This window comes from Hemiscyllium ocellatum, chromosome 13 (genome assembly GCF_020745735.1).
Source record: "Hemiscyllium ocellatum isolate sHemOce1 chromosome 13, sHemOce1.pat.X.cur, whole genome shotgun sequence".
NCBI classification, from domain to species: Eukaryota; Metazoa; Chordata; class Chondrichthyes; order Orectolobiformes; family Hemiscylliidae; genus Hemiscyllium; species Hemiscyllium ocellatum.
The window spans coordinates 12926972-12948098 of record NC_083413.1 but is presented as its reverse complement, the minus strand read 5'-3'; the positions used below and the strand labels follow the sequence as shown (position 1 = coordinate 12948098).

General features: G+C 41.6%; 1 protein-coding gene across 2 annotated transcripts in view; it reads right to left on the bottom strand.

The window, feature by feature from the left end:
- Positions 1-21127, bottom strand: part of rnf13 (ring finger protein 13) — a 257872-nt gene that overhangs the window by 71814 nt on the left and 164931 nt on the right. For both annotated transcript variants that reach the window (XM_060834542.1, XM_060834541.1), the window contains one exon: positions 8388-8493. In XM_060834542.1, coding sequence (XP_060690525.1) covers positions 8388-8493 — 106 coding nt within the window. The remainder of the gene's footprint in view (positions 1-8387; positions 8494-21127) is intronic.

Below are 21127 nucleotides of genomic sequence, written 5' to 3'. Positions count from 1 at the left end.
CCACCTGCCAGCACCCGGCCCATATCCCTCCAAACCCTTCCTATTCAAATACCCATCCAGATGCCTTTTAAATGTTGCAATTGTACCAGCTTCCACCACTTCCTCTGCAGTTCATCCCATACTCGTACCACCCTCTGCATAAAAAGATTGCCCCTTAGGTCTTTTTTATATCTTTCTACTCTCACTCTAAACCTATACCCTCCAGTTCTGGACTCCCCCCTCCCCAACCCAGGGAAAAGACCTTGTCTATTTATCCTATCCATGCCCCTCATGATTTTATAAGTCTCTATAATGTCACCCCCTCAGCCTCTGACGCTCTTAGGAAAACAGCCCTAGCTTATTCAATCTCTCCCTATAGCTCAAAGGCTCCAACCCTGGCAACATCCTTGTAAATCTTTTCTGAATGCTTTAGTATCTTTCCCCTCTCACCCTCAACCTATGCCCTCTAGTTCTGGGCTCCCCAATCCCAGGGAAAAGACTTTGCCTATTTACCCTATCCATGCCCCTCATGATTTTATAAACTTCTATAAGGTTAGCCCTCAGCCTCTGATGCTCCAGGGAAAACAGTCCGGGCATATTCAACTTCTCCCTTTAGCTTAAATCCTCCAACCCTGGCAACATCCTTGTAAATCTTTGCTGAACCCTTTCAAGTTTCACAACATTCTTCTGATAGGAAGACCAGAATTGCATGCCATTTTCCAAAAGTGGCCTAACCAATGTCCTGAACAGATGCAACATGACCTCCCAACTCCTGTACTCAATACTCTGACCAATAAAGGAAAGCATAGCAAACACCCTCTTCTATCGTATTTACCTGCGACTCCACTTTCAAGGAGCTACGAACCTACACTCCAGGGTCTCTTTGTTCAGCAACACTCTGTTGGATCTCACCATTAAGTCTTTTTACCACCAAAATTCAAAAGTTTCAGGCTCAGCCAGAGACACAACTATAAAAATCTAGGTTGACAGCCCATGCAATTGTGTAAGTAGTGCTGCACTGTTGGATATTTGGCCTTTTGGATGAAACATTAAACCAAGAACACATTATTCTGAGGATGATCAGCTGAGTTCACAGGCATACATCTCGCAACAGAAGGGAAGATCCAGCCAATAATGATCATTTTCAACCAACACTAAAAACAAAATGCCTGGTTATTAGCTTATAGCTGTTTGTGGATGTATTTTGTATGCAAGTTGCATGCCTTATTTCCTACATTTATAACTATTAGTATTCTTCAAAAGTACTTAATTAGCTATAACATATTTTGGGACATCCAGATGACAAGAAAGGCTACATAAATGGAGGTCTTTTTTATTTTCATACAATCTTAAAGAAATCGGAAAGGTTAGAACTATCTGGTCAAACAAATCGAAGTACTGTACAATTCAATTGCCACATTTTACACTAAATCGGTAAGTGACAGATGGGCGCAGACATTTCTACAAAACCACTTTTCCCATCTTGACATCAAACAGGTCAATGGTTGCTGTTTTCTGCTGTTCTTTCTCAGAGATTCTTAGGGATGATAGAAAAATGTAAGATGGATTGCAATCAAGCAGAAGGTCCAGGCCAGTGACTTCAAGCAAGACTTAATTACAATATTTACTGGAGCAGAGTTGCTTGACATTGCAAGAGGGAGAAATTCTACTCAAAATGCCTGCTTCCTGCTTGCCTCTAACCAGCAATTATAACTGATGAGAATAGGAAGAAGTGAAAATGTCATGAGCAAGATTTGAAGTACTTAGATTCATGCAGCACCTTCAATTAACAAACTTTCTCTAAGAAATACAAACACCATGCAGAGTTAACAATGTCATCTGTTGTTCTTTGACTCCTATGTAAATAGCTCCTGTATTAGTTCCACGCAAAGATCAGCTCAACATTCAGTACATTTTTTGCACATGATGCCTCAAGAGAGCACTCTCACCAAGCCAAGAAATGCTCACCATATATACACGTTCAGCGGTACCATTTTTTATATAATGTCTGGATATTCATTTTAGTCATCTTGAAGTAGTTACACCAACAAAAGCTACATTGAAAATAAAACTTAAAATAATGCATTAAGTTTTAATATTTCAGACTTTTAGAAGCATATTTAATAATGCATTACTGCTGAGGAAGTAAACGTTGAGTATGGCACGGGACAAGTAAGGTGCTATAATCCGAATACTTTAAGAGTCATCTTCAAGGGGAAAACCTAACGCCATAGTGTGTCTACATGCTTTGGTACACAATGAGAGGATGCAGGAATTTCCCATAAGAATTTCTTATCCTAGTAGTCTTCTTGTGAAGTGGAAACCAGGGGTGGGTGGATATCAATGACAATGCTACTGATCTTACTCACATTGGCCAAATAGCAACATAGATTAGTTCTCCATTCTTTGGGCTTGATATGGAGGAGGTGCCCTTTTGGAAAATAAAATTAATTGAGCACACAATTTCATTGACTTATTATTTTTGTAACCACTCTGTTCAGTAAGCTTTTACAAATAAGCCAAAATGTAGACATTGCTGGAAAAACTTCCCAGGTCTGGCAGCATTTGTAGTGAGAAAGCAGAATTATAGAGTTACAGAGGACAGATATAGATCCTTTGGTCCAACTCATCTGCATGGACCGGATTCTCATTTTAACCAAGTTCCATCTGCCTGCATTTAGCCTCTATACCTCTAAACCATTCCTATTCATATACAGATCCAGATGCCTTTTAAATATTGTATTAACTGTAAGTTCTGCCCTAACTTGCCTTTCCAATACCTAAATTAAACTCCATCTGCCATTCCTCGACCCATAGCCCATCTGATCAAGATCCCATTATACTCCGAAGTTACCTTCTTTGTCCGCTCGACCTCCAATTTTCGTTTCATCTGCAAACTTATTAACTATACTTACTTTGTTCACATCTAAATCATTTAAATCAATGAAAAGTAGTGAACCCAGCACCGATCCTTGTGGCACACCACTGGTGATAGGCTTCCAGACCGAAAAACAATCCTCCACCACTCCCTGGTCTCCAAATTTCAAGCCAATTTTGTACCCAATTGGCTAGCTTCCTCAGGATCACATGCGATCTAACCTTACAAACCATTCTACTATGTGGAACCTTGCCAAATGCTTTGAAGTCCATAGACAAGCATGTCTACCACTCTGCCTTTATCAATCTTTTTTGTCATTTTTTTCAAAAATATTCAAGTTAGTGAGACATAATTTCCCATGCACAAATCCATGTTGGCTATCCATGATCAGTCCTTGCCTTTCCAAATGCATGTAAATCCTGTCCCTCAGAATTCCTTCCAACAATTTATTAACCCCCTGACAGAAGGCTCACCCGTTTAGAGATCCTGGCTTTTCCTTACAGCCTTTCTTAAATAATGGCACATTAGCCAACCTCCAGACTTCTGGCACCTGATCTGTGGCTGTTAATGATACAAATATCTCAGCTAGGGCTCAGCAATCTCTTCTCTAGCTTCCAACAAAGCTCGAAAAATACCTGATCAGGTCTTGGAATTTATCTATCCTTACGCGTTTTAAAGAGTCCAGCACAGCCTCTTCTATAATAGGATTTTTTTCAAGACATTTATTTCTCCAAGTTCGTTAGTTTCCATATCCTTCGTCACAGTAAATATTGACAGAATATTTGTTTAGTATCTCACCCATCTCCTGTTGTTCCACACACACAGCTACATTGATTTCCCAAATTAGTCTTTTGCCACTAATGTATTTGTAGAATCTCTTTGGATCCTCCTTAACTAAATTAGCCAAAGCTATCTCATCCCCCATTTTGCCCTTTTGATTTCCCTCTTAAGTATATTCCTACTTCTTCCCTGTACTTTTCTAGGGATTCATTCGATCCCGGCTGTCTATATCTGATGTATGCCTCCTCCTTTCTTTTTGACTAGAGCCTAGGTTCCTCTCGTCATCCAGCATTCCCTACACCCCCCAGCCTTGCCCATCGCACTAACAGAAACATACTGTTAACATTTTGGATCCAGTGACCCTTCTTCCGAATTAGGTCAGTGGACTCGAAACATCAACTCTGATGGGTCTCAACAGATGCTTCCAGACCTGCTGAGATTGTCCAGCAATTTGTTTTTTTGTCTTTATATTCCAGCATCTGCAGTTCTTTGAGCTTGTTCTTTTTTTTTAAAAAAGTGCTAATAATAGCTTTAAAAGAAGAATTTTGAATCAGTGAAAAATCTTTTCAAAAGGTTTCATTAAACAGAACTATTAATTCATGTAGAGCATTAAAACCATTTCAAATTGCTTAAATTTAATAAAGCCAAAGGGGAACATTCTCCAAGATAGTTTTATAATTCAACCAATTTTAAAATTTATTTTAAAACTATTTGTTTTTGACTGAAGCAGCAAGTGAGGTTTGCCTGAAAGCCAATTAACATTTGAAATATTAAGTCAAGGCTGAAATAGAGAATAATTTGTTATATATCAGTTTTAAAAACTCACGATAAATTATTTTCTTTGACTAAAAACATTTGAGTTTAAGGGGAAACTATCCAAGCTTCAGGTCTGTTCCAACAACTAATTCATTAAGTGGCACACTAGATCCAAGCCCCTCAAATTATGCTCCCAAAAGTATATGCTCCAATGAACACTTAACACAGATTTAATTTTTTTTTAAATTAGCTAAGATTATTGAATATTGTCAGTACACAGGAATCTTCTGTCGGTCAGTTATGGAATACTAGATTCTTGAAAGTAATTATAATTTATTCAGAGATACACATATATATGGATTAATAACTAATCTAAATACCACAATTAAGATATTACTTGGTAACCATATCCAGCTCTGAATTACTTTAAATAATTTGAAGGTCAAAAGTGCATCTCTTTATTGAATAAATGGGTAGATTGGAATGACCGCCAGATGATAACCTAATCAAGTAGTTCAATCTGTTTATCACAGTTATCTGCTTAAGATTAAAATGGAATCTTAGGTATACAAATATTAGATCCTCAACGAAAATTCCAAGAGACACAAATGTGTCTTTTTGGATGAGGCATTCATCCTCCAATGTATCTTCTAGCGAATCTAGAATATCCTTTTTGCTTGAAGTTATCTGATTTCTAAAAATTCTAGTTCTCTCCGTAAATGCGGGCATTGCTGGTTGCAGGAGGAAGCTTGGTGTATGGAAATATGCTGTCATATCAAAAATCACATATTGGCCATAAGCACTTTGGATTATCCCTAAGTTATAAAATGCCCCACATAAATGCAAAGTTTTTTTTCTTCCGTTTTGGAACCAAAATTACCAACTCAGAACAAAAACAGCTGAAACAACTTTCTGTTAAGAATCTTAATCATTATGGCTGGGATTGTGCAATTGAAATTACACTGAAATTGTACCAATTGTCATAATTGTGATATGGACAGCAATTTCTAATATTTACATGTGCAAAGACATACAGAAATACAAACATCCCTGTCACCAAAAGTCTGGATTGAAGCCCTAGAATGTCATAATATGTCTGAAAGGATCGATTAAAATAACTACAAGTAGAACTGAGGCAAGAGCCATCTGGTGGACATACAGCATATAGCAATACTATTTTAGGTAGGATGAGACTAACTGGATGAACCAACAAAAAGGTAAAAACAATGACTGCAGATGCTGGAAACCAGATTCTGGATTAGTGGTGCTGGAAGAGCACAGCAGTTCAGGCAGCATCCAAGGAGCAGTAAAATCGACATTTCGGGCAAAAGCCCTTCATGAGAAATAAAAGCACGTTAATGCGAATCTCAGTTCAGATGCCAAAAAACCTTAAAATGTTAGGCTTTGTTGATTGAAGTTAAACCGTTTTTAATGACATAGGAGAAACTGAAGGCTGCAGATGCTGATGATCAGAGTTAAAAAATGTGCTGCTGGAAAAGCGCAGCAGGTCAGGCAGCATCAAAGGGGCAGGAGAATCGACGTTTCGGACATTAGCCCTTCTTCAGGGATGTTTTTAATGACATTCTGGATCAGTGGTGCTGGAAGAGCACAGCAGTTCAGGCAGCATCCAACAAGCAGTGAAATCGACATTTCGGGCAAAAGCCCTTCATCAGGAATACAGGCAGTGAGCTGGAAGCGTGGAGAGATAAGCTAGAGGAGGGTGGGGTGGGGAGAGAGTAGCATAGAGTACAATTGGTGAGTGGGGGAGGAGATGAAAGTGATAGGTCAGGGAGGAGAGGGTGGAGTGGATTGGTGGAAAAGAAGATAAGCAGATCGGACAAGTCATGGGGAGAGTGCTGAGCTGGAAGTTTGAAACTAGGATGAGGTGGGGAAGGGGAAATGAGGAAGCTGTTGAAATCCACATTGATGACCTGGGGTTGAAGTGTTCCGAGGCGGAAGATGAGGTGTTCTTCCTCCAGGCGTCTGGTGGTGAGGGAGCGGCGGTGAAGGAGGCCCAGGACCTCCATGTCCTTGGCAGAGTGGGAGGGGGAGTTGAAATGTTGGGCCACGGGGCGGTGTGGTTGATTGGTGCGGGTATCTCGGAGATGTTCCCTAAAGCGCTCTGCTAGGAGGCGCCCAGTCTCCCCAATGTAGAGGAGACTGCATCGGGAGCAATGGATACAATAAATGATATTAGTGGATGTGCAGGTAAAACTGTGATGGATGTGGAAGGCTCCTTTAGGGCCTTGGATAGAGGTGAGGAAGGAGGTATGGGCACAGGTTTTACAGTTTCTGCGGTGGCAGGGGCAAGTGCCAGGATGGGAGGGTGGGTCGTAGGGGGACGTGGACCTGACCAGATAGTCACGGAGGGAACGGTCTTTGCGGAAGGCAGAAAGGGGTGGGGAGGGAAATATATCCCTGGTGGTGGGGTCTTTTTGGAGGTGGCGGAAATGTTGGCGGATGATTTGGTTTATGCGAAGGTTAGTAGGGTGGAAGGTGAGCACCACGAGCGTTCTGTGATGATGCCTGAACTGCTGTGCTCTTCCAGCACCACTGATCCAGAATCTGGTTTCCAGCATCTGCAGTCATTGTTTTTACCTGTTTTTAATGACATACCAAGTTCATTGCCAATAAAATCATCTCCGACTAACATCGTTTGTTAAGTCTCAAACTTCTTCATCAGGTTTGAAATTTAAGGTTTTTAGTATTTTATCTTTTACCTTTATCACACAAGTAGATCCCAAGCTTTAGTTCACTGTATGTAAAGTGACAAAGTAAACATGGCTTGTTACATTTTGTCTTGCTGTCTGAGAGAATTTTAATTGAACTGGTTGTCAAAACTGTTTGATATATCTTTTTCTGTGGACAGAGATCACCTCTAAATCGACATTAGGATGAAAGTAACTTCAGGAAAGATTAAATCCACACGAGACCTCCAGATCTTGACAAAAGTGAGGACTGAGGATGCTGGAAACCAGAGTTTAGATCAGAGGGGTGCTGGAAAAGCACAGCAGGTCAGGCAGCATCCAAGAAGCAGGAAAATAGACATTTCGGGCAAAAGCCCTTCATCAGGAATCCTCCAGGATGGAGAGATAAATCAGTGGGGGGGGGGGGGGGGGGGGGGAGGTGGCTGATGAGAAGATAGCAACTTGTATTCTTTGCTACCTTCCCAGCCTCTCTCCACTGCCCCACCCCACCCATTTCTCTATATATCCTGGAGGCTTCCTGCCTCTATTTCTGATGAAGGGCTTTTGCCCAAAACACAAATTTTCCTGATCCTCAGATGCTGGCTGACCTGCTGTGCTTTTCCAGCACCCCTCTGGTCTAATCTCTAGATCTTGGCCAGCTTCTTTCAAGCTCAGCGGTGAATGCTTTCATGATGCTGCTGACCTCAAAATCCAGGTGAACATTTTTCACATACTTAACTCATTTCTTATAGGGAACATGCCACAGCACAAAACTTCATAATAACTATTATTCCTTGACTCCCATTCAAATAGTCCCCAAGAATAGCTCACTTGCAAAATTCAACCATTACTCACTATACTGGCGACATATGTAAAGTGGAAAGTTGGCAACCAATTTCTTCTTCAAGGTGCAAGGAAGAATGGGTGCAAATGACAGCATATTTAATGTTGTCTTTGGCTACACAAGTATAATTACTGTGTTTGAATATTCAACTTCCCAATAAGTTTCTTTACATGAAGTATTTTTCATTAAAAATTGCAAAACACGTACAAATAAAGAGTTTAAAACCTGCTCAGAACTGACTATAAGACGTTAGAGTGAAGTAGGTCATGCAGCACATTAAGTCTAACTGGAAATGTTGATAGTTTTGCCACCAATATAGATTCTATTGAATTATTGTCAATGGGCAGCAATCCCAATGCGGTATAGATAAGTTATTCATTAAGGTTCACATTCAAAACAGCTCAATCACGCCAACATTGTCATAATGCATTGAGCACATACTTAAGTATAAATTAGTACATACCATAAAAACAGCAATCAGGATTAAACAGATTCCCACTATGATGAGGAATGGAATTAGATAATACTCCAATGGAAGGCTAAAATCGGGTAGTATCACTATGTGGCCACTGTGGAGAAACACAATAACAAAGAATGTTTGCAGATAGTTACGATACCGTAACTGATGATGGCCATCAAAGCATAATTCGAGAAATGCTGCTAGAATACACATAACAACAATGATCATCATATTGGTTTGTTGATTACATTGTTACATTAGCAGTGATGTAGGCAGCAGAGGTTGACACAACAGCTGCATTAAAAAAAAAGGAAGCGCATATTGTATAAACTGATATTTATGAACTGAAATCATTGTGACCATTTGTCCTGATGCAACAAGGTAGTGAACATGTATCAGTACCATGTCTGATGTCACGGTGACTACACTAGACTTAGACTGTGATGTAATTGTGACAGCCAGGCACTCAAAACCTGCTAGCAAATAATAATAAAGTTCAGATTTGTGTTTTGTTTTTGGTAGTTCCTTTGAAAGGAACCATAGCTTTGAGAGATGGTCAAAAAAATTAAAGTTTTGTCTCAACAGATTTAAGATCAGAATTCAAATTTTTTTTTCTAATTAGAAAAATGTACCATAAAAAGTAAAACCTAATATGTAGAAGAAACCAATGGCCCAGGAAATAGCCAAATGGAAACATACATTAAATAAATACCTTCAATATTCCAACAGATGTATCTAACACACAAGAAAGGACTGAAAACTTAAATATCAGGTGACTTCAACCTTATTTTAGTCATGCTGGACAACATTTTAACAGGGATTGCCAATTGCTTAGCCAACAACTTCAGAATTCACCACTTTCTGGTGAATTTTATTCAACCTGCAGTGCACTGAAATTGTGAAATCTGGGCTGATGATTGGTGAGAAGCATTTTGTTTTTATTAATAAATACATTGATTTTGCTGGCAAAATTTTGTTTTATTTATTGCCATGCTGCAGTTTATTGTTGGGTCATCCTGATTAAAATGGAATGGTTGAGGGACATGCATTAGGCTGAGTAGCCAACTATGAATTAACTCTACTGTTCTTTGTTATGCTATGGTATTGCAAGTAGTAGTATTAACTGTTTAATTGTTCCAAAATATGCTCATAGTGAATAAATACAATTGACAGTTGTGATTAAATGAGAAGACTTTTAAATGTTAGCTATTTTGGGCAAGGCTAGGAGTATCCAAGCATATTTAATTTATATTACCAGAATTGTAACAAATTCAGCTCAGTTGATATTGGCTCTGTTCCACTTTTACTTTGAAATTAACTGCATTAACAACAAGATTAGGAAAAATTCTTCAACAATCATTTGGCCATTTGACGCAAAGGCACTCAGCTATTGATGGCAACTGATATGTTGTTACATTGTTTTACCGTTAAAATAGAAGAAAACAAGCAGGAAATGGTTTAGTAAATGCATATTTCAACAGTGTGTTATTATTTCATAGCTCATATGAAAATCAGAGCATGCAGGGTCTGATGCTCTGCTTGAAGGAGAAAGATCTATCTCGAGAGCAGGAATTTTGAAAAATTCATAGATGGCTCTTGGAAACAGTCAGTGCAGAGTTGATGAGCCATTTTGATTCTCATTTTAGCCAAAATACTGGTAGATATTAAAGAAGGTTTCGATAACATTTGGATGAGGAAATGTGGCGGCGATTGAGGTGGTAAATTGTCAGTATTCCAACCCCTTTTTCCATACAGCGGCCCCAGTTGGAAACCAAAAGGTCTGGCGAACCTTGCAGCCAATAATGCGTTGCCACAGTCAATCAGCCTGCAACATCCATAAGGATTGTGGGGGAAAAAAAAAATCTCCATTGCAGGAGTCCCTCAAGGTCCAATCGTACTCAGCTGCTTCAATGTCTTTTCTTTCATATGGGCAGGAATGCTGACTTTTGCTGATGATAACAAATGTTTAGCACTTCTTGGAATGTATCTGAAGACTTGCACAATATCCAGGTTTGTGCTACTGAGTTACATGCTATACTAGAAACTACTTAACTCAAATTTGTATAAATTAATTAAATAAGTAGAGATGGCTGGACAGGTGATGTGCTGTAGCTATATGATGTGGGAAGTGGCTGATCCCATTGTGAACGGAAGTGACCACATCTGCAGAAAGTGTTGGTTGTTGGAAGAACTCGATCAGAATTGATGATCTGGAATCTGAGCTTCAAACACCGTGGCACATCCAGGAGGGAGAAGAGTTAGCTGGACGCTTTGTTTCAGGAGGCAATCACACCCGATAGATTAAGTAATTCAAATTCAATTAATGATCAGGAACAACACTGTGACTGTAAGTGAGGCAGGCAGGGGGATTCTGAGTTCAGGAGTGGAGGAGCCTCAGCCCTTGTCCATCAGGTATGAGATTTTTGCTTCCTGCGTGGATGAGAAGGGCTGTGGACAGGATGAGCCAGCTGACCATGGCACCATGGTGCAAAAGGCCATTCAAGAAGGGGGAGCAAAAAGACTAGTTGTTATATGGGATTCTATAATTAGGGGGAGATATAGTATCTGAAAATGTGTTGCTGGTCAAAGCACAGCAGGCCAGGCAGCATCTCAGGAATAGAGAATTCGACGTTTCGAGCATAAGGCCTTCATCAGGAATGAGAGAGAGTAGCCAAGTAGCTTTGACCAGCAACACATTTTCAGCTGTGATCTCCAGCATCTGCAGACCTCATTTTTTACTCGGAGATATAGTATCCTCCGAGAGCCTGATCGGGAGTCCTGCATGATGTGTTGCCTGCCTGGTACCAGGGAGCAGGACATCTCAGAACGCCTTGAAAAGATACTGCAGCGGAAGGGAGAAGATCAGTTGTGGTCCACGTTGGCACAAACAACATAGGCAAGGTAGGAAGGAGGACCTGTTCAGGGAGTATCAACCACTAGGAAGAAAATTGAAGAACAGGTCGAGGGTCATAATCTCTGGCTTACTGCCTGAGTCACGGGCTAATTGGCACAGGGATAACAAAATTAGGGAAGTAAACACGTGGCTAAGAGATTGGTGCAGGAAAGAGGGATTCCATTTCATGGGACATTGGAGTCAGTTTTGGAACCAGGGCGATCTGTACCAATCTCCTGCTGAACTGATCTGGAACCAGCATTCTGGCAAAAAGTCTCTCGGACTTCAAACTTGAGAGTTTGGGGGCGGAAAACAGAAAGCAAGAGGGACTATGGAGTATGAAAGATAAGCAGCAGGTTAACATGCGTGCAGGTGTTAAGTTCAAGACAGGCTAGGAATGAAGCAAAAAAGGAAGGATAACTGAGGACACATTACTGGAGTTGATGGAAATCATGAAGAAAATTAGCATTAAGGTGCTTTACCTGACTGCGTGTAGTATTCATAACGTAGATGAATTAATCGTGAATGATGATGATGTGGTAGGCATCACAGAGGCGTGGTTGCAGGGGGTTCAGGACTGGCAGTTAAACATTCAAGGATTTACATCTGATTGAAAAGAGAGTGGAGGTGGGCAGAGGGGCAGGGTTGCCTTGTTAGTTAAGAATGAAATTAAATCTATGGCACTGAATGACACAGGGTCAGATGATGTGGAGTCTGTGTGGGTGGTGTTGAGGAACCACAAAGGCAAAAAAACCATAATGGGAGTTACGTCTTGATCTCCCAACAGTGGTCAGGACCAGGTGCGAAAGATGAACCAGGAAATAGTGCATATCAGAAAGGCAAGGTCATGGTAATCACGAGAGACTTCAATATTCAAATGGTTTGGGTGAAAAATGTTGCCGGTGGATCCAAAGAAAGAGAATGCATGGAATGCTTACAGGATGGCTTTTTGGAAAAGCTTCTGATGGAGCCCATAAGGGAGCAGCATATTCTGGGTTTAGTGCTATGTAATGAGCCAGAAATTATAAAAGATCTTCAAGTAAGGGAACACCAAGGAGGCAGCGGTCATAATATGGTAGAGTTCAGTGTGCAGTTTGAAAAAGAGAAGGCAAAATCAGATGTAATGGTGTTATAGTTAAATAAAAGGTAATTACAGGGGCATGAGGGGGGAACTGACGAAAATCGACTGGAAGCAGAGCCTAGTGGGGAAGACAGTAGAGCAATAATGGCAGGAGTTTCTGGGTGTAATTGAGGACACTGTACAAATGTTTCATCCCAAAGAGAAGAAAGATTAGTGCGGGGGAGAAAGAAAAGAGAGGGGGGGGGGGGGGGGGGGGGAAGAAAAGAGAGGGGGGGAGAAAAAGAAAAGGGGGGGGAGAAAGAAAAGAGAGGGGGGGGGAGAAAGAAAAGAGAGAGGGAGGAGAAAGAAAAGAGAGGGAGGAGAAAGAAAAAAGGGGTGGGGGAGAAAGAAAAAAGAGCGAGCAAGCCATGGCTGACAAAGTCAGTCAGGACATGTATCATTGAAAAAAATGAAGAATCTGTACAAAGTGGCCAAGAGCACTGGGAAATCAGAAGATTGGGAAGATTACAAAAACAAACAGAGGAAGAGGATAACAAAGAGAGAAGGAAGGAAGGCAAGGATCAAATAGGATGGTAAGCTAGCCAGTAATATTAGAAATGATAATAAAAGTTTCTTTCAATTCATAAGAAACAAACAGGAGGCAAAAGTAGAAATTGGGCCTCTCCAAATTGATATAGGAAGGCTAGTGATGGGAGATAAGGAAATAGCTGAGGAACTTAATAAATACTTTGTGTCATTCTTCACAGTGGAATCCATGAGTAATATTAGATTAGATTCCCTACAGTGTGGAAACAGGCCCTTCGGCCCAACCAGTCCACACCTACCCTCCCAGAGTAACCCACCCAGACCCATTCCCCTCTGACGAATACACCTGACCTGCACATTTTTGGACTGTGGAAGGAAACCAGAGCACCCGGAAGAAACCCACACAGACACAGGGAGAACGTGCAAACTTCACACAGTCACCCGAGGCTGGAATCAAACCTGAGACCCTGGTGCTGCGAGGCAGCAGTACTAACCACTGAGCCAGCATGCCACCCCAACAATATCCCAAGTTAAGGAAAGTCAAGGGGCAGAGTTCAGTATAGTAGCCATTACAACAGAGAAAGTGCTAGAAAAGCTATATAGGTCTAAAAATGGATAAATATCCTGGCACCAATGGGCTACGTCCTTGAGTTCTGAGGGAGGTGGTTGAAGAAATAGTGAAGGCGTTGGTCGTGGTCTTTCAAAAATCACAAATCAAGAAAAGTCCCAGATGATTGGAAAATTGCTGTTGTAACCACTTCCTTCAAGAAGGTTCAAGACAAAAAATGGAAAATTATAAGCCAGTTAGCCTAACTTTGATTGTAGATAAAATTATAGAATCCATTGTTAAGGATGAGATTTCTAAATTCTTGGAAGTGCAGGGTCGGATTAGAACAAGTCAGCATGGATTTACTAAGATTCTGGATTAGTGGTGCTGGAAAAGCATAGTTCAGACAGCATCCTTTTACTGCTCCTCGGATGCTGGGCCAGGAGATTTATCAACTTTTAGACTTACTAAGAGGAGGTTGTGTCTGACAAACCTGTTCGAATTCTTTGAAGAGGTAACACGTAGATTAGACCAGGGAAACCCAGTGGATGTTATCTATTTAGCTTTCCAAAAGGCCTTTGATTAGGTGCCTCACAGGAGGCTGCTGAGGAAGGAGAGTTCGAGGTGAGCTACTGGCATGGATTGAGGATTGGCTGTCTGGCAGAAGGCAGAGTTGGGATAAAAGGTTCTTTTTTGGAATGGCAGCTAGTGACCAGTGGTGTCCACAAGGTTCAGTGTTAGGGCCGCAGCTGTTCAGTTTATACGTTAATGATCTGGATGAAGGGACTGGGGCATTCTGGCAAAGTTCACCAAGGATACAAAGTTAGGTGGACACACAGATAGTTCTGAGATGGTGGGGAGGCTGCAGAGATTTAGCCAGTTTAAGAGAGTGGCACAAGAAATGGCTGATGAAATTCAATGTGAGCAAATGCGAGGTCTTGCACTTTGGAAAAAAAGACAACAGGCATGGACAATTTTCTAAGCGGTGAGAAAATTCATAAAGCCAAAGTACAAAGAGATCTACGAGTGCTCGGCACAAGTGAGGTCTACAGATGCTGGAAATCAGAGTCTAGATTAGAGTGGTGCTGGAAAAGCACAGATCAGGCAGCATCTGAGAAGCAGGAAAATCGACGTTTTGAGCAAAAGCCCTTCATCAGGAATAGGGAGTGCTAAAGGTCGACTTACAGGTTGAGTCAGTGGTTAAGAAAGCAAATGCAATGTCATTTATCTCATGTTGGAATGTGCTACTGAGACTTTATAAATCTCTAGTTAGGCCCCATTTAGAATAGTGTGTCCAATTCCAGACCCCACACTTCTGGAAGGACATACTGGCACTGGAGTGAGTCCAGCAGAGATTCACACAGATGATCCCTGGAATGGTAGGCCTAACATACGATAAATGGCTGAGGATCCTGGGATTGTATTCATTAGAGTTTAGAAGGTTAAGGGGAGATCTAATAGAAACTTACAAGATAATGCATGGCTTAGAAAGGGTGGACACTGGGAGTTTGTTTCCATTAGGAGAGCATACTAGGACCCGGGGGCACACCCTTAGAATTAGAGGGGGTCAATTTAGAACGGAAATGAGGAGACACTTCTTCAGCCAGAGAGTGGTGGGCCTGTAGAATTGTCATGGAGCGTAGTGGAGGCCGCGACATCTTCAAAGTAGAGATTGATAATTCCTTGCGAGATCAAGAATTTAAGGGATACAGGGAGAGTGCGGTTAAGAGGCATTGAAATGCCCACCAGCCCTGCTTGAATGGCGGAGTGGACTCGATGGGCCAAACAACCTTACATCCACTCCTATGTCTTATGGTCTTACAAGTACATGGCAATGTCATCCTGAAGAAGAGTGAATCTAATCATCTCCCCTTGGCAGTCAAATTCCTACTCTCAATACCCCTAGAGGTTGGAGTGGCCATGATTTTACCACCAACAAGACACTGAACTGAACTAGGCAGGTAAATACTGCAACTATAAGATCAAGTCAAATGAGGTGCGCCGCAGTAGCTAAATTACCTCCTCCAAAGCCTGTCTACCATCTACAAGCCGCATCTCGTGTTGTGGAATACTTTACAGTTCCCTGGATAAGAGCCGTTCCAACAACAGATGAGGTTTGATATTATGAAAGACAAAACAATCCATTTGCTTTACCCCTTTCACTAACTTTAGCAGCTACGCAGTGAGAGCAGTGTGTACCATTTACAAGGAGGTAGCTGTGAAGACTGTTCAGGCAAAAGTGAGGACAGCAGATGTTGGAAATCATTTAAGTCAGAGTGGTGCTGGAAAAGTACAGCAGGTCAGGCAGCATCCAAGGAGCAGGAAAATTGACATTTCAGGCAAAAGCCCTTCTTCAGGAATACTTGAAGGGCTTTTGCCCGAAATGTCGATTTTCCTGCTCCTTGGATGCTGCCTGATCTGCTGTGCTTTTCCAGCCCACTCTGATCTAAAGACTGTTCAAATGACAGCTCTTAAGCACCTCAAGGGCAATTTGGTATCTGCAGTAAATGCTGGCCTATCCAGTGACTCCCATATACCCAGAACAAATACTAAAGAAATCTCATTGTCATATAATCCTCCTTGAATAAAGAGGGAACTCAACAAAACAATTCTAAACAAAATAAAAGGCAACATGCATTTGGTTAAAATGACCAAAGCTCTATATTGTAACTACTGTTTCTGAATCTGTAGTCAAATCTAGACATAAGGATTTTAAAAGACGGAACAATATTTTTTGGGATTTCCTCAGTCTGTGGAACAATGAATGGGGGTGAATGTATGATCTTTCTGAAGGAGAAGGCACGGACTATATTTTCCAAAGTTATTCTTTATGAATATTTAGCTCATGGCAGAGCCAGTATTCAACTCAACGTGAAAGGTGCCTTCCCCTTTCCATTTATCTATGTGACAGAAATAATTGATATTTATGATTTAATATTAAAGTTCCTTGAGAAAGAGTTTGGGTGTTCTTGATAGTCAGTCCCCAGTTGTGAAGGTCTCCTCCGATTAGATTCCCTACAGTGTGGAAACAGGCCCTTCGGCCCAACAAGTCCACACAGACCCTCCAAAGAGTAACCCACCCAGACCCATTTTCCCTCTGACTAATGCACCTAACACTATGGACAATTTAGCATGGCTAATTCACCTAACCTTTGGATTGTGGGAGGAAATCAGAGCACCCGGAGAACTACGCAGACACAGGAAGAACGTGCAAGCTCCACACAGACAATCGCCCGAGGCTGGAATTGAGCCTGGGCCCTTGTGCTGTGAAGGCAGCAGTACCATGCTTTGGCATGATAATCTAGCTGCAGGGATAATATTAGCTGTCATCTTCCACCTTCTTTGCTCTTCTACTATTCCCCACCTCCCCATGTTTACTTAAAAAGAATTTTGTTTGAAGTAGATTTTGGAGAGACTTTCAGACTGAGTACATGGCAGCAAGAAACTTTCCTGCTTTGTGTACTGGCTGCTTTAAAGTCATTTCATGTGATCATAGACACTGATTTATTAAATATTTTCCATTAGTTTTAAGATCCTTCAAAAGATTAAAAATTAAAATGCTTGATAAAAATCAGCTGCTATGCAGTCTATACACAATAAACTACTCTGACCAATTGTACTCATTTTATTTAGACTCACTAGGGGATGTGCAGCTAATTAATCTTCTGTAAACACAGGCTCCAATTTGTGTCTAGATGTAAAAAATGTATAACCATTAATCCTTCAGCCGTGTAACACTTCACCTTGATTATCTTTCAGGGTTGGCAGCCTTATCTAACAATATGATTTGGATGGGAACACAGGAGGTATACAGAGGAACCTCAAATATCCGAAAACCAGACAGGCAGTTATTATTTTGTTCGGATAATTGATTATTCAGTTAATCGATTCAATGCCTCTCCTCGGGGAGTCAGAATTTTCTGAAGTTTCCTTTTTCCTCGCTCTAGATCTCGGTCTCAGAGTTTGTTTCTGAGCAGACACATACTTGTGTGTAAGGGACCTGCAGCATTGCTAAAGCCTCCTGCCCCAATTAGTTCTGTGGGATTGACACAGCGAGCAGCTAAGTCCCCCGCCTCCCCCCGTTCACTACACCGTGTGCGAGCCCCTGCCCCACTGTGCCCCCCCCCCACCTCGTTCCTATCTACCCCCACCCTCGTGGGGGTGGGGAGGGGGAAGCCTCAAAATAGCACACGAGCGCACACACACGCACACACACACCCCTTTTGACTCCAACTTTTTGTCAAGTTCTACCTCTGCCCTGTACAGGACAATGTTGGAGAGATTGTCTGGGGAAGGGGGGTTTAGGGTACACGCCCATGTAGAAATCCATGGAAAGCGGGGGTGGGGCGGTGGCGGTGGCGAGAGACAGAGTCATTTGGAGATGGTGCCTGGGCTCCCATCGATATCTAGGACTGCTCTCAGCAACATTTCATTAAGCAGAGTTCATTTTTAATCATTCTAAACAAAAGACATGATGAGTAATGAAACACCTCTTTGATATAAATGATTCTATCAGGACCTTGAGAACTTCTTCGGATAATCAAGTTTGCTCTGTTGTTAGTAAGTTTGCAGATGACACCAAAATTGGAGGTGTAGTGGAGAGTGAAGGTTACCTCAGAGTACAACAGGTTCTTGATCAGACCGACCAATGGGCTGAGTAGCAGCAGTTGGGAGCTTAATTTAGATAAATGTGTGGTGCTGCATTTTGGAAAAGGAAATCAGAGCAGTTCTTATATACTTAATGGTAAGATCCTGTGGCATGTTGCTGAACAAAGAGACCTTGGAGTGCACATTCACAGTTCCTTTAAAGTAGAGGTGCAGGTACATAGGATGGTGATGCAGCATTTGATATACTTCCCTTTATTGGTCAGAACATTGAGTACAGGAGTTGGGAGGTCATATTGCAGCTGTACAGGACATTGTTAGGCCACTTTTGGAATATTGCTCGCAGTTCTGGTTTCCTTCCTGTTAGAAAGATGTTGTGAAACGTGAAAAGGTTCAGAAAAAACTTACAATGATGTTGCCAGGGTTAGAGGATTTGAGCAATTGGGAGAGGGTGAATCAATAGACAATAGATGCAGGATTAGGTCATTCAGCCCTTCGAGCCAGCACCACCATTCATTATGATCATGGCTGATCATCCATAATCAGTATCCTGTTCCTGCCTTCTCAACACGCTCTTTGATTCCATATCTTTAAGAGCTCTATCCATCTCTTTCTTGAAAGAATGCAGAGACTTGTCCTCCATTGCCCTCTGGGACAGAGCATTCCGTATATCCACCACTCTCTGGGTGAAGACAGTTCTCCTCAACTCTGTTCTACATGGCCTACCCCTTACCTTAAAGGTGTGTCCTCTGGTTCTGGACTCTCCCTTCAGTGGAAACATGCTTCCTGCCTCCAGAGTGTCCAATAATCTTATACATCTCAATTAGATCCCCTCGCATCCTTCTAAACTCAAGCGTATACAAGCCCAGTCACTCCAAGCTTTCAACATATGATAGTCCCACCATTCCAGGAATTGACCTTGTAAACCCATGCTGCACTCCCTCAAAGGCCAGAATATCCTTCCTCAAATTTGGAGACCAAAACTGCACACAATACTCCAGGTGCAGTCTCACCAAGGCCCTGTACAACTGCAGAAGGACCTCTTTGCTCCTATACTCAATTCCTCTTGGTGTGAAGGCCAGCATGCCATTAGCTTTCTTCACTGCCTGTTGTACCTGCATGCTTGCTTTCATTGACTGACATACAAGAACACCAAGATCTCGTTGTACTTCCCCTTTGCCTAACTTGACTCCATTTAGATAATAATCTGCCTTCCTGTTCTTGCTGCCAAAGTGGATGCCCACATTTATCCACATTAAACTGCATCTGCCATGCACCTAGCCTGTCCAAGTCACCCTATATTCTCAATATCCTCCTCACATTTCATCCTGCTACCCAGCTTTGTGTCATCAGCAAACCTGCTATTACTTGTAATGCCTTCATCTACATTATTGATGTGTATTGTAAACAGCTGTGACCCCCAGCACCGAACCTTGTGGTACCCCATTGGTCACCACCTGCCATTTCAAAAGGGACCCATTTATCACTACTCTTTACTTTCTGTCAGTCAGCCAACTTTCAATCCATGTCAGTACCTTGCCCCTAATACCATGTACCCTAATTTTGCACACTAATCTCTTTTATGGGATCTTAAAGGCTTTCTGAAAGCCCAGGTACACTGGCTCTCCCTTGTCCATCTTCATAGCTACATCCTCAAAAAATTCCAGAAGATTAGTCAAGCATGATTTCCCCTTCGTAAATGCGTACTAATTCTGACCTATCCTGTTACTATTATCCAAATGAGTCGTGATTTCATCTTTTATAATTGACTCCTGTATCTTTCCCACCACTAACGTCAAGCTAACCGGTCTATAATTCCCTGTTTTCTCTCTCTCTCTCCTTTCTTGAAAAGTGGGACAACATTAGCTGGGACTGTTTTCCCTGGAGCGTCAGAGGCTGAGGGATGACCTTATAGAGGTTTATAAAATCATGAGGGGCATGGATAGGATAAATAGACAGTCTTTTCCCTGGGGTTAGGGAGTCCAGAACTAGAAGGCATAAGGTTTAGGGTGAGAGGGGAAAGATATAAAAGGGACCTGAGGGACAACTTTTTCACGCAGAGGTGGTACGTGCATGAATGGAATAAGCTGTCGGAGGAAGTGGTGGAGGCTGGTACAATTACAACATTTAAAAGGTGTCTGGATGGGTATACGAATAGGAAGAGTTGAGGGTTATGGGGCAAGTGCTGGCAAATGGGACTAGACGTGGTTCGGAAATCTAGTTGACATGGACGAGCTGGACCGAAGTGTACGTTTCCATTCTGTACATCTCTATGGTTAACTTCACGAGAGCCACAATCTCTAATCAGATTCAACAATATAGTTACATGGAGCAAATGAAAAAATATACTGCTATATAACCAACATTTTCCATCTATTATTTCCAAATAATTTGAATAGATAACAAAACTATGCTATGTTTACTTTGGAGTTGAAACAAGGAAACCATCCACATTCATTAACGATCGCTGAACTAGGTTTTCAATGTCTATGCCAGGGTTTCGGTGTAGCTCATTAATTTCGGCCCTATTTCCTAAACTTCTTGAACACAAATCACTAAGTCAGTTCTCAGAGCACCTGTCAAATTGAAATTCCTGTAGAATATGATTCCACCTCCTTTGAAATTGTGCATTTCAGATCTTAATGACCATCTGTGTGAAAAACTGCAACTCATTTCACATGTTTGTCTTACAAGAGATAGCGCAGTTTAAGGCTATATTCATTCACTACACTTTAGAAGAGTGGATGGACATTTAATTGATGTACACAAGATGCTAGAGCGATTGGCAAAGTAGACATTCAGAAGATGGAACCCCACTGTGGGCAATCGAGAATGAGAAGTCATATTTTTAGATGAAGGGGTAGCAGATTTAAAACAGATGAGGAGGAATTACTTTCTCAAAGGATTATAAATCTATAGTTCACTACTGAAGATTGCAGTGGAGGCCAGAATACTGAATAAATTTAAGGAGACAGACAGATTTTGAATTAACAATGGGGTTTAAGGGTTATGAGGAGTGGGTAGGAAAGTGGTGTTGAGGCATAGAGGAGGTCAGTCATGACTACATTAAATGGGACCGCATGCTCAAGGGG